General features: G+C 41.0%; 1 protein-coding gene across 8 annotated transcripts in view; it reads right to left on the bottom strand.

The window, feature by feature from the left end:
* The window catches only part of SHROOM4 (shroom family member 4), a 395362-nt gene that overhangs the window by 177182 nt on the left and 206888 nt on the right, over positions 1 to 11292 (bottom strand). For 7 of the 8 annotated variants that reach the window (XR_009050305.1, XR_009050303.1, XR_009050304.1 and 4 more), the window contains 2 exons: positions 4129 to 4309; positions 425 to 694 (listed from right to left, as the gene is read on the bottom strand). Coding sequence is in view for 4 of the 8 variants with exons in the window: in XM_057718525.1 (XP_057574508.1) it covers positions 425 to 694; positions 4129 to 4309 (451 nt within the window). In the remaining 4 variants the exon portion in view is untranslated. Of the gene's footprint in view, positions 1 to 424; positions 695 to 4128; positions 4310 to 5212; positions 5338 to 11292 lie in introns of those variants that run through there. The other variant, XM_057718528.1, reaches the window with a different exon arrangement.

The raw sequence follows: 11292 nt of genomic DNA, 5'->3' as shown, positions 1-11292 counted from the left end.
CATTGGGTTCAGGAATTAGGCAGAGTGCCCCAACCTATGAAACTGACAGCCTCCCAATCTTAACTACTTGCTACTATTACTACTACTACTGGCAGCAGCTAGCAGTGATTTAGTGTTTATCTTGTTCCAGGGTCTGTTTTAAGTCATTAACATGGATTATCTAATTTAAATCTCACAACCCCATTAGGTAGGTAGTGTGTTTACCCCATTTTTGAAGAGTTGGAGACAGAGTGAGGTTAAGTGAATTGCCCACAATCACACAGTTACTTAGTGGTAAAGCCAGAATTTCCACTTAAAAGCTAGTGCCCACATTCTTCACACTGTGCTCTACTGCCTCCCAGACTAACCAAACTTGAAATAGGGAGCCCTGGGAAGAAGCAGATGGCACTTCCCTCCATCCACACTCTGGAGACCTTAACCCTACCTTCTCTTGGTTGGCCTCTGAATCGATGCTGTTGAGAGCATTTTCCACCCGGGCCAGTCGACCAGAGAGGGACAGCAACAGGTTGACTACTTTGTCCAGGTCCCCGATAAACAAACGGTATTTTTCAAACTCATTGGATTTGCAGACAGCTTTTAGATTGGCCTCCACCTCTTCCCCAAGGGCAGAATTGGCAGTGATGTCCTCCAGCAATCCTCGCTGGGCCTCCCGTAGGACAGAAAGTTTTCTGCCAATGCTTTCAATAAGCTGAATCTAGGAGAAATAACAGGAGAAGCAAAGGATGAGAATGGGGACCAATAGAAATGGATCTGTGCCTGGAACCTCTGTTTTGAGATCTAAATAACAGATGGTAGGCTCTACCCTAGTCACTGGAAACAAAGGAAACCTAAGCAAGTCGTGAGCAATTTCAGTTTTCTGGACAGGCTCCTTCTTTCCCATCTCTTCAGATCTGCTAGGAGTCTGTCACCACCAAACTTCTTGGCATTAGATGAGTGGTACCCATCGGCTAGTTCTCATTTGCCAAATGTAACTTACTAAATACTTGCTGAGGCTATTTAATACACAGGAATGCTTGTGAGAGCATAGGAGAGAAAAGCACTGCCATCAAGTATTTGCCTATTGCTTCATTCATTTTCCTTCAATCCATTTCAGTACCTCTGATGTTGATGACACTGTGCTAGATCTTCCCCTGCTCAGCTTGGCTTTTGAGGTCTTTTGGATAAAAGTGTGAGTTCTGGAGTCACAATGACTAGGTTTGACTACTAGCTCTGCTACTTCCTAACTGTGTGACCTTAGGTGAATTTCTTTAGGGAGTTTTTATTTATCTGCAGAATGGGGAAAACTGCAGTACCTACTTCACTGAATTGTAATAAGGGTTCAATGAGATAATGCATGCCAAGGGTTTAGCACAGACTAAGTGCTCAATAAAAGTGGCTGCTTTGATTATAATGCAGTCTGGCCTCACTCAACCATTCTAATCTCATTCCTCAGAACTTCTGAGGATTAGCCCCTCATGCTATGTTCAAAACACTCCTTCTTATATTCCTGATTTGCTCATGCAGTTCTGCTAGCTCTTTATCTCTTCCTTCACTTTGGCTACTCACATTCTTCCTTCAGAGCCCAGCTTTGCCCCTACCCTCCCTGCTGGAAGCCCCTGCCCCTATAACTCCTCTCTCAACAATCTATCTTCTCTAAACTCTCCAGTATATTAGAATGAGAATACTTGGGTGTAATTTGAAGTTGATCACTTTGTTTCCTGTGTGTGCATCTAATCCCTTTCCTACTACTGATTGTAAGTTTCTCAAGGGAAGCACTACCTGTGTCTGCCCTATAGGTGTAACCACTTGTGGGACTGCACTCACAGGAAGGTAATGTGGTAGAGTGGAGTTTTGGAGTCAAAGATGCCTGGATTCCAATTCCACCTCCTCCAAACTGTGTGACCTTGGGCAAGGTACCCAATCCCACTGAGACTTCTGTTTCCTAATGTGTAAATTGGAGAAGTGCCCCCCCCATCTCCATTGTTGTGAGAGTTAGAAGAGATCATAGAAGTAAAATACTTAGTATTGTGCCTGGCACATTAAGTGCTCAATATGTTTACTGATACTGTTACTACTACCACTACCACCACCACCACCACCTGGCACTCTGAGTAATGAATACCTGTCTAGCTGCAAGGTTGTGACAAGAATAGACCTGTCCCAGGTTGCTCCCAGCCTTTGCAGTCAGTATTGCATTATGGTGAATGGCATGGATTCTAGTGCCAGACTACCTGGGTTTGAACACCAGCTCTGCCACAAAGTAATGCTGTGAACTTGAACAAATTACTCAACCTCTCTGTGCCTTAATTTCATCATCTAAAAGATAGGGTAACAATATTACTTACCTCACAGTGTCGTTATGAGAATGAAATGAGTTGAAACATGCTACATGCTTAGAATAGTGTCTTCTATATAGGAAGATGCTTCAGTGTTTTATTACTATTCCTGCCCAGGCACTCTGGGACCATAGGCTTGTAGTTATGTAGAATATGTTCTTTTCTAGTCCTTTCTTTAGAGATGTCTGAGGTGACAAAGGACAAGAGAGCCTGCTCTGGGTCTGGGCCAGTTGTCATATTTCAGAACTGGTCAAAAGTCAGGAGATCATCATGACCTTAGTGTAAAGTGTAATAGGTTTACATTTTGGAAAAATTCCAAAACCCACTGGAAATTAAGTATCAATGATATGAATGAGGCAACACAATTAGATGCCAAGAAGCTCCCAGTTATATCTGCACCCTCTGCTTTCCCAAACAAAACTCAATGCCAGGGACAAGGGAAGGCTAGGGGCCAAATGGTCAACTTGGAAAATCACCTACCTACCCCCAGCTCTTAGGTCCCATAGATCTGGAAGGATAAAAGTGGACAGAGCCCTTTGTTTCTCAGCACTTGGGCTTTGCAACCTAAACTTCAACTCTGGGGAAACTGTAGTAGATAGAGCTGTGGAGTCATCACAGACCCAGCTAGAGCTGAGTGGCTTTTCTGGGATATTGCAAATTGGTATCCTTCCTCATCTATTTTCCTCAGAGACAAAAACTGTCTTAGCCCACCCATAATAACTTCAATTCACTATCTGCTGTTCTGCCCTTTGCCATTTCTGATCATGTCTCTCTTCTCCTCATCAGACATTTATTAGGTTTGCTTCTAATAAAAAGGTCCTGAGTAAGCCAGGAGCAGCCCTGTCATACTGAGGAAACATGGAATCCAAGGAACCAGGCACCTGGATCCATAAAACTTTGATGCCACCACGCTTCCTTTTCTTTCCCTGACATTTTGCTTTGGATTGGAAAGTGGTGGGGGTCTCTTGCAAATGGCTTTGAGCTTTTGTACAGGTCATGTCCCGAATGAGAAATATGTGCAGAAGAGCAATTTACATTGAGTTCAGATGTCTACAAAGTGGCAAATTGGGCCTTTGAGGTTGCCATGGAAACCCTATTTGCTTATGAAATAAAAGGGGTAAGTGCAGGGAGGCCAAAGTGATTCCAGGAATTTGATTAGAAGCCCAGGCTAGTGGTACTTAGAGGAAGAAAGGTGAGGCTTTGGAACAACAACAACAACATCATCTCCATTTATCTACTTTAGTATTTTTAAGAGATAATTGACTATCCTTACAAATAAATATTAAAGTTGACTGCCCTATAATTTTTCATTTTCTTTCTTGGTCAGTCTGTTCTCTCTTCCAGAAAGTTAAACAGAGAATACAATCAAAGGCTGCCATTGGTTAGAGCTCACTGGCAAAAACTCTGATGTGCCTTGGGTAGCGAGTTACTTACAAGGCTGGCTTATTTCAGAGTAGAAAGTCAGACATTCTTGACTTCAAGTCCTGGATCTACACTTAGTCTGTAACCCTGGGTAATCCTGGTCTTCTCAACTGGTAAAAAGAAGACAGTAATATCTATCTTATAGAGTTGTTTTTAGCATTTGAGAGACACCGTGATTATGATGATGATTTCTATACTATTATTACTATTATTGGCTGAATCAAAAAGAAACTAGAGCTGCATTTGTGAGAAACCCAGACAGGCTATTCGATTTCCATACTGAAAATACAGGACTGCACCAAGATTTTCTGGAGAGTGTAGACTACAGGTCAACCTACAGACACACTCAAGCTAAATGCTGAAAATTTTTAAGGCATGCCAAAAACTTCACCTTTTTTTGAGCCAGTTCGTGGTCAATTTCTTCCTCTCCCAGGCCCATTTTTGCCATCTCCGGTTGGTCTTTCAACTTGTTCAGCAGCTCTGCTTTGGCCACAGAAATACTGTAATAAGTTGAGTAAGAGGTAGGGATCCCTGGGGCCCCTTGAAGAGGTGAGAAGTGCTGAAACTCTTGTCTGTGGGAACAAAAAATGACCATTTGAGCACCTCTGTTGACAGCCTGCTGACCTTTCTGCTTTTTAATTTCCCTGTTTGTAAAATGGGACCCTGCTTCACCAAGGAGTTGTAAAATAAGGAAATAATGGACTGGGCGGCACTGTTCAAACCTAAACAGACCATATGAAGGCTCTCTAGAAACCAAGTCAAGGCCAGCTTTAAGAACTTAGAAGGCTATTTCTATATCCCTGACTTCCATAGCTGGGAGACTTCTTTAGAGATCAATGGGTTTGGTCATTAACACCGCAATAAAATCCATAAAAAACTAGCAGACTCCTAAAGTTCTGGGCTTCTGATCATCAATGATTCCTCTTGGTTCATGGTCCCAGTATATGGATCCCATGGGAGTGGCTAAGTGATAGGGACATGTCTGAGACCTTAGCTATTTGTCCTCCAAAACTGTTGGCCTCCCGCCTATCCATCCTGGATGCCAGCCCAACCTAGCTCTATCTGGTCTGCTTGCTTACAAAGGCACCCGTGGCTTTCCTGAACATGCTCATCACTTCATCTCTCCGGGTGGTTCCACTTCTGCTTGAAATAACCCCTCTACTACAGCTCTCCCACAGCAAAGAGGTCACCCATGACCTCAGCAGTGGTCACTGTGTTGGAAGCTGAGTTTAGTACCCCTGCCCGAGACTTGTCATGGCCCACCACATCTCTCATGAGCTCTTCTGAGACTGCCTGATGTGGTGCAGGCCTTTGGCCTGAGAAGGGATAACATCTCCCCACTTCTGGCATATCATCATGGCCTGAGCCTCCTCCATGATTGCAGAATGAAATGGGGGGGTGGGGTGGGGAATGGAACCAGTGGTGCCCAGGGGCTTGACAAGTATAACAGCAGACCCTGTTGTCTTGGGTTCACTGAAGGCTGCAGGGTTGAGGTGCTGCTTCTCAGAGCCCCAGCCCATGAAAGAGAACTGCTCCTCAGGAAAGAAGTAGCTCTGGCTCCATGCTGGCTTGGCTTTGGACTCTTCTGCCATTAAAGCTTCTGGTATGATGTGAGGAAAGAAATGAAAAGAAATGCTTCAACGTTAGGGTTCAGTGATGGAGGTGCAAATAATTCCACCCTTGGTTTATGCAAGGGGGAAACGCACCCCCACTATGTTCTTGTTGCCTACCAGCCACCTGTCTGTGTCACTGCCCCTTCACTAACCTCTAGCTGTTTGAAAGGAAAAACAGGAGAAACTCATTAGTCATTTCTGCAGCTATTTGCAGCTCTTAGATAAAGGTCAAAAATAATGGGTAAAAGGCTCCACAGCTATTTACTGATTCATGCTATGCTGTCTCCTAATTCATCACACAAAAGAAATTTGGGCATGCCAATATTCCTCATCCTAGGTATTCATTTTACATGTAGGTTTTTAAGCTAACAGCACTGATAAAAGACTGCTACTAGCTAACATTCACATACTGCTTACTATGCCCTGGAGCTGTCCTAAGATAATATACATATACGTGTGTATGTGTGTGTAAATATAGACATAAAATGTAATGCTCATGGCAACCATTTTACCGATAAAGACATGAGGCACTGAGAGGTAAAGTGACTTTCTTGGGGTCACCAAACGGTAAATGGCAGACCCGTGATTTAGACCTAGGTGACCTAACTCCAGAATCAGTGCTTTTAGTCACTATACCATACTGCCAAAAAGACAACTTGACATCATCTAGAACCCTGCATGTAAGGAGTTTTCTGATTGGACTATCTCTATGTTAGCAGAGAAGAGAGAACATTCTGGAGGGAATATGAGTATATGGACTTAGGGAATTCCTATCTATAAGAAAAATATTTAGGGCATCTGTGTGAATTCATAGTTAGTACTGAAAGTGTATCATAGCAGGCACTATGTTCTAGGGCTCCTTTCCTCATACTCTCCATTAATAGGACAGAGGTTACAGGAGATCTATGAGAACATAATTTGACTTTGATAATGAACTTTGTTGCAAAAATCAGATTCCTTCTCCAGGGCACTGAGAGGAAATGCATAGAGTCCATAAAGCAAATTATACCTGTACTTGAATCACAGTTATTAGATTTAACCAACACTTGATTATTCCACTCACCTGCTTCTACATGTATCCTGACATTTTGTAACTAAAGAGTGTATGGGTTACAGAGAGACTCTAGTTTAACTTGGTTGAAATTAGGATGTCTTTTTTAAAATTTTAGATTCAAAATATTACACATCTACTTGCCCTTAACACTACCTTCCCTTACAAAACCTTAAAGGCACTTTCTGCTGGTTAGAACCCTGTATTCTCTGAGGGTCTGGAATAGGATCTTCTTGAGGAGCCCAGAGATCCTGGCGTGATGTAGTTGGCACAGTGAGCCAGACTGTCTGGGTTCTGGCTACCTGTGATCTTCTGCAACTTACTTTATATCTCTGTGCCTCACTTTTCTCATCAAAAAAATGTAGGAGACTAATGGTATCTATTTCATAGGCTTGTGAAGTTTAAATCAGTCAATACAAAAAAGTGCTTAGAACAATACTTGGCACATAGTAAAGAGGTAAAAAAATACTATGTTGGGAAGGATGTTCCTTAAATCTCAGTCACTCAAAGACGCATCTATAATTGGTTTCTTTGCAGCCACGAGCCAGGCTTGTGTGCAAACAAATGTTTCCCCTCGCATCCCAAAGCCATTAAGAAAAAAAAAATCTGTGGAACAAGTTACAAGATCTCTAGCAATAGCAATTTCCTTCTCTATGGACAAGGTGCCAATGTGAATGGAGGTACACAAAGGAGGAAGGACCAGGAGGCTGAGAGGGATAAGCCTGGGGCCTGTAACTACCACCTCTGGTACACATTGCCTTCTGGAGGACAGGAGGTCTAAGTAAAGGCCTGGCTACTGCAAGAACCAGATCTCCCTGAGAGAAGCAGCCTAGGATGGCAAAAGAAGCATGGCTTTTGGAGTCAGATCTGGCTTTGAGTCTTTTCTGTGTAATTCTGAGTTACATAGTCCCTTATTTTACTCAACTTTAGTTTCTTCATCTGTCAAATGGAGATAATAATGGCCCATAGGGCTGTTGGGAGAATTCAATGAAATAATAGATACAAAATGACGAGCAGTGTCTGGCACATAGCAAGTGATTAACACGTGTTCATTCATTTGTTTATTCATTCTTTCTTCCGAAATATTAAGTGCCTACTATGTGCTAGATCACCTTCCCGTCTCCCTGCTGTGATAGGTAACAATCCACAGTCACTTTCCACAAATGTTTTCTAATTACAATAAGAATACTCCCCAGCTAGATGGGCAGCTTGAGAAGCAGCCACTAGGGATCTGATAAGAAATTCTCACAGTGTCTTGGAATCAGGCCCTGTAAGTGCTGTGCTTGTGGCATTAGGCTGGAAAACTTGTCAATTAGCTCCAGATAGGCAAGTAATGGATTTACCCCTCAGTAAAAGACACAATAACACCCACCTCAAGAAACAAGAAAAATATCGAATAAACAACGTAACCTTACACCTAAAACAATCAGAAAAAGAAGAACAAAGACACCCCAAAGTGAGCAGAAGGAAAGAAATCATAAAGATCAGAGCGTAAATAAATGAAAAAGAAAGGAAGGAAACAATAGCAAAGATCAATAAAACTAAAAGCTGGTTCTTTGAGAAGATTAACAAAATTGATAAACCATTAGCCAGACTCATCAAGAAAAAAAGGGAGAAGATGCAAATCAACAGAATTAGAAATGAAAAAGGAGAAGTAACAACTGACACCACAGAAATACAAAATATCATGAGAGACTACTACAAGCAACTATATGCCAATAAATTGGATAACCTGGAAGAAATGGATACATTCTTAGAAAAATACAATCTTCTAAGACTGAACCAGGAAGAAACAGAAAATATGAACAGACCAATCACAAGTACGGAAATTGAGACTGTGATTAAAAATCTCCCAGCAAACAAAAGCCCAGGGCCAGATGGCTTCACAGGCGAATTCTATCAAACATTTCGAGAAGAGCTAACACCTATCCTTGTCAAACTCTTCCAAAATATAGCAGAAGGGGGAACACTCCCAAACTCATGCTACGAGGCCACCATCACCCTGATACCAAAACCAGGCAAAGATGTCACAAAAAAAGAGCATTACAGGCCAATAGCACTGATGCATATAGATGCAGAAATCCTCAACAAAATACCTGCAAACAGAATAAAACAGCACATTAAAAAGATCATACACCATGATCCAGTGGGGTTTATCCCTGGAATGCAAGGATTCCTCAATATATGCAAATCAATTAATGTGATACATCATATCAACAACTTGAAGGATAAAAACCATATGATCATCTCAATAGATGCAGAAAAAGCTTTTGACAAAATTCAACACCCATTTTTGATAAAAACTCTCCAGAAAATGGGCACAGAAGGAAATTACCTCAACATAATAAAAGCCATATATGAGAACTCAAAAGCCAACATCATTCTAAATGGTGAAAAACTAAAAGAATTCCCTCTAAGAACAGGAACAAGACAAGGGTGCCCACTCTCACCATTATTATTCAACATAGTTTTGGAAGTTTTAGCCACAGCAATCAGAGAAGAAAATGAAATAAAAAGAATCCAAATAGGAAAAGAAGTAAAATTGTCACTCTTTGCACATGACATATTATACATAAAAAACCCTCAAGATTCTACCAGAAAACTGCTAGCACTAATTGATGAGTTTAGTAAAGTAGCAGGATAAAAAATTAATGCACAGAAATCTCCTGCAATCCTATACACTAACAACAAAAAAACAGAAGTTAAGGAAACTCTCCCATTTACCAATGCAACAAAAGGAATAAAATATCTAGGAATAAACCTGCCTAAGGAGGCAAAAGACCTGTATGCAGAAAACTATAAGACACTGATGAAAGAAATCAAAGATGATACAAACAGATGGAGAGACATACTATGTTCTTGGATTCGAAGAATCAACATTGTGAAAATGAGTGTACTACCCAAAGCAATTTACAGATTCAACGCAATCCCTATCAAATTACCAACGGCATTTTTCACAGAACTAGAACAAGAAATCTTAAAATTTGTATGGAAACGCAAAAGACCCCGAATAGCCAAAGCAATCTTGAGAAGGAAAGATGGAGCTGGTGGAATTAGGCTTCTTGACTACAAACTATACTACAAAGCCACAGTGATCAAGAAATTATGGTACTGGCACAAAAATAGGAAGGAAGTTCAATGGAACAGAATAGAGAACTCAGAGGTAAACCCAAGCACATATGAGCACCTTATCTTTGACAAAGAAGGCAAGAATATACAATGGAAAAAAAGACAGCCTCTTCAATAAGTGGTGCTGGAAAAATTGGACCGCAGCATGTAAAAGAATGAAATTAGGACACTTCCCAACACCATACACAAAAATAAACTCCAAATGGATTAAAGACCTACATGTAAGGCCAGACACTATAAAACTCCTAGAGGAAAACATAGGCAGAACACTCTATGACATCCATCAAAGCAAGATCCTTTTTGACCCACCTCCTAGAATCATGGAAAGAAAATCAAGAATAAACAAATGGGACCTAATGAAACTTAAAAGCTTTTGCACAGTGAAAGAAACCATAAACAAGACTAAAAGGCAACCCTCAGAATGGGAGAAAATACTTGCCAATTAAGCAATGGACAAAAGATTAATTTCCAAAATATACAAGCAGCTCATGCAGCTTAATACCAAAAAAGCAAATAACCCAATCCACAAATAGGCAGAAAACCTAAATAGACATTTTTCCAAAGAAGACATACAGAAGGCCAAAAAACACAAGAAAAGATGCTCAACATCACTAATCATTAGAGAAATGCAAGTCAAAGCCACAATGAGGTATCACCTCACACTGGTCGGAATGGCCATCATCAAATAATCTAGAAACAATAAAAGTTGGAGAGGGTGTGTAGAAAAGGGAACTCTCCTGCACTGTTGCTGGGAATGTAAGTTGGTACAGCCACTATGGAAAACAGTTTGGAGGTTCCTTAAAAAACTAAAAATAGAAACACCATATGATCCAGTAATCCCACTCCTCGGCATATACCCAGAGAAAACCATAATCCAAAAAGAAACATGTACCGTAATGTTCATTGCAGCACTATTTACAATAGCCAGGACATGGAAGCAACCTAAATGCCCATCAACAGGTGAATGGATAAAGAAGATGTGGCACATATATACAATGGAATATTACTCAGCCATAAAAAGGAACGAAACGGAGCTATATGTAATGAGGTGGATAGTCCTAGAATCTGTCATACAGAGTGAAGTAAGCCAGAAAGAGAAAAACAAATACTAAGTCACATATACGGAATCTAAAAAAAAAAAAAAAAATGGCACTGATGAACCCAGTGACAAGACAAGAATAAAGTTGCAGATGCAGAGAATGCACTGGAGGACACTGGGTTGGGGGGGGTGGGGGGGTGAATAGGAATCTGGGACGAGGTGAGAGAGTAGCATCGACATATATATACTACTAACTGTAAAATAGATAGCTAGTGGGAAGTTGCTGTATAACAAAGGGAGATCAATTCGATGATGGGTGATGCCTTAGAGGGACAGGACAGGGAGAGTGGGAGGGAATCGTGGGAGGGAGGGGATATGGGGATATATGTATAAATACAGCTGATTCACTTTGGTGTACCTCAAAAGCTGGTACAAGAGTGTAAAGCAATTACTTTCCAATAAAGAGCTTGAAAAACAAAAACAAAAACAAATGAAAACAAACAAAAAAAGAATTTAAAGCAATTATATCCCCATAAAGAGCTTTAAGAAAAGACACAATAACAAGGTATTTCTAATAGCAACAAGTCTCAGACAAGTTCCTTCTATAAAGGTATTTAATGAAAGCACTTAAAGGATAGACACCTGTCCCTCATCCCCATCCTCAGCAGAGAGTGGGTGGAGCTCTCCACAGGAGGACTGGCAGAGCTGAAAGCCAAAGCTCTT

The sequence above is a fragment of the Hippopotamus amphibius genome, chromosome X (assembly GCF_030028045.1).
Source record: "Hippopotamus amphibius kiboko isolate mHipAmp2 chromosome X, mHipAmp2.hap2, whole genome shotgun sequence".
In the NCBI taxonomy this organism is placed as follows: Eukaryota; Metazoa; Chordata; class Mammalia; order Artiodactyla; family Hippopotamidae; genus Hippopotamus; species Hippopotamus amphibius.
Note: the sequence above shows the minus strand (reverse complement) of the source record. Positions and strands in the feature narration are given on the sequence as shown.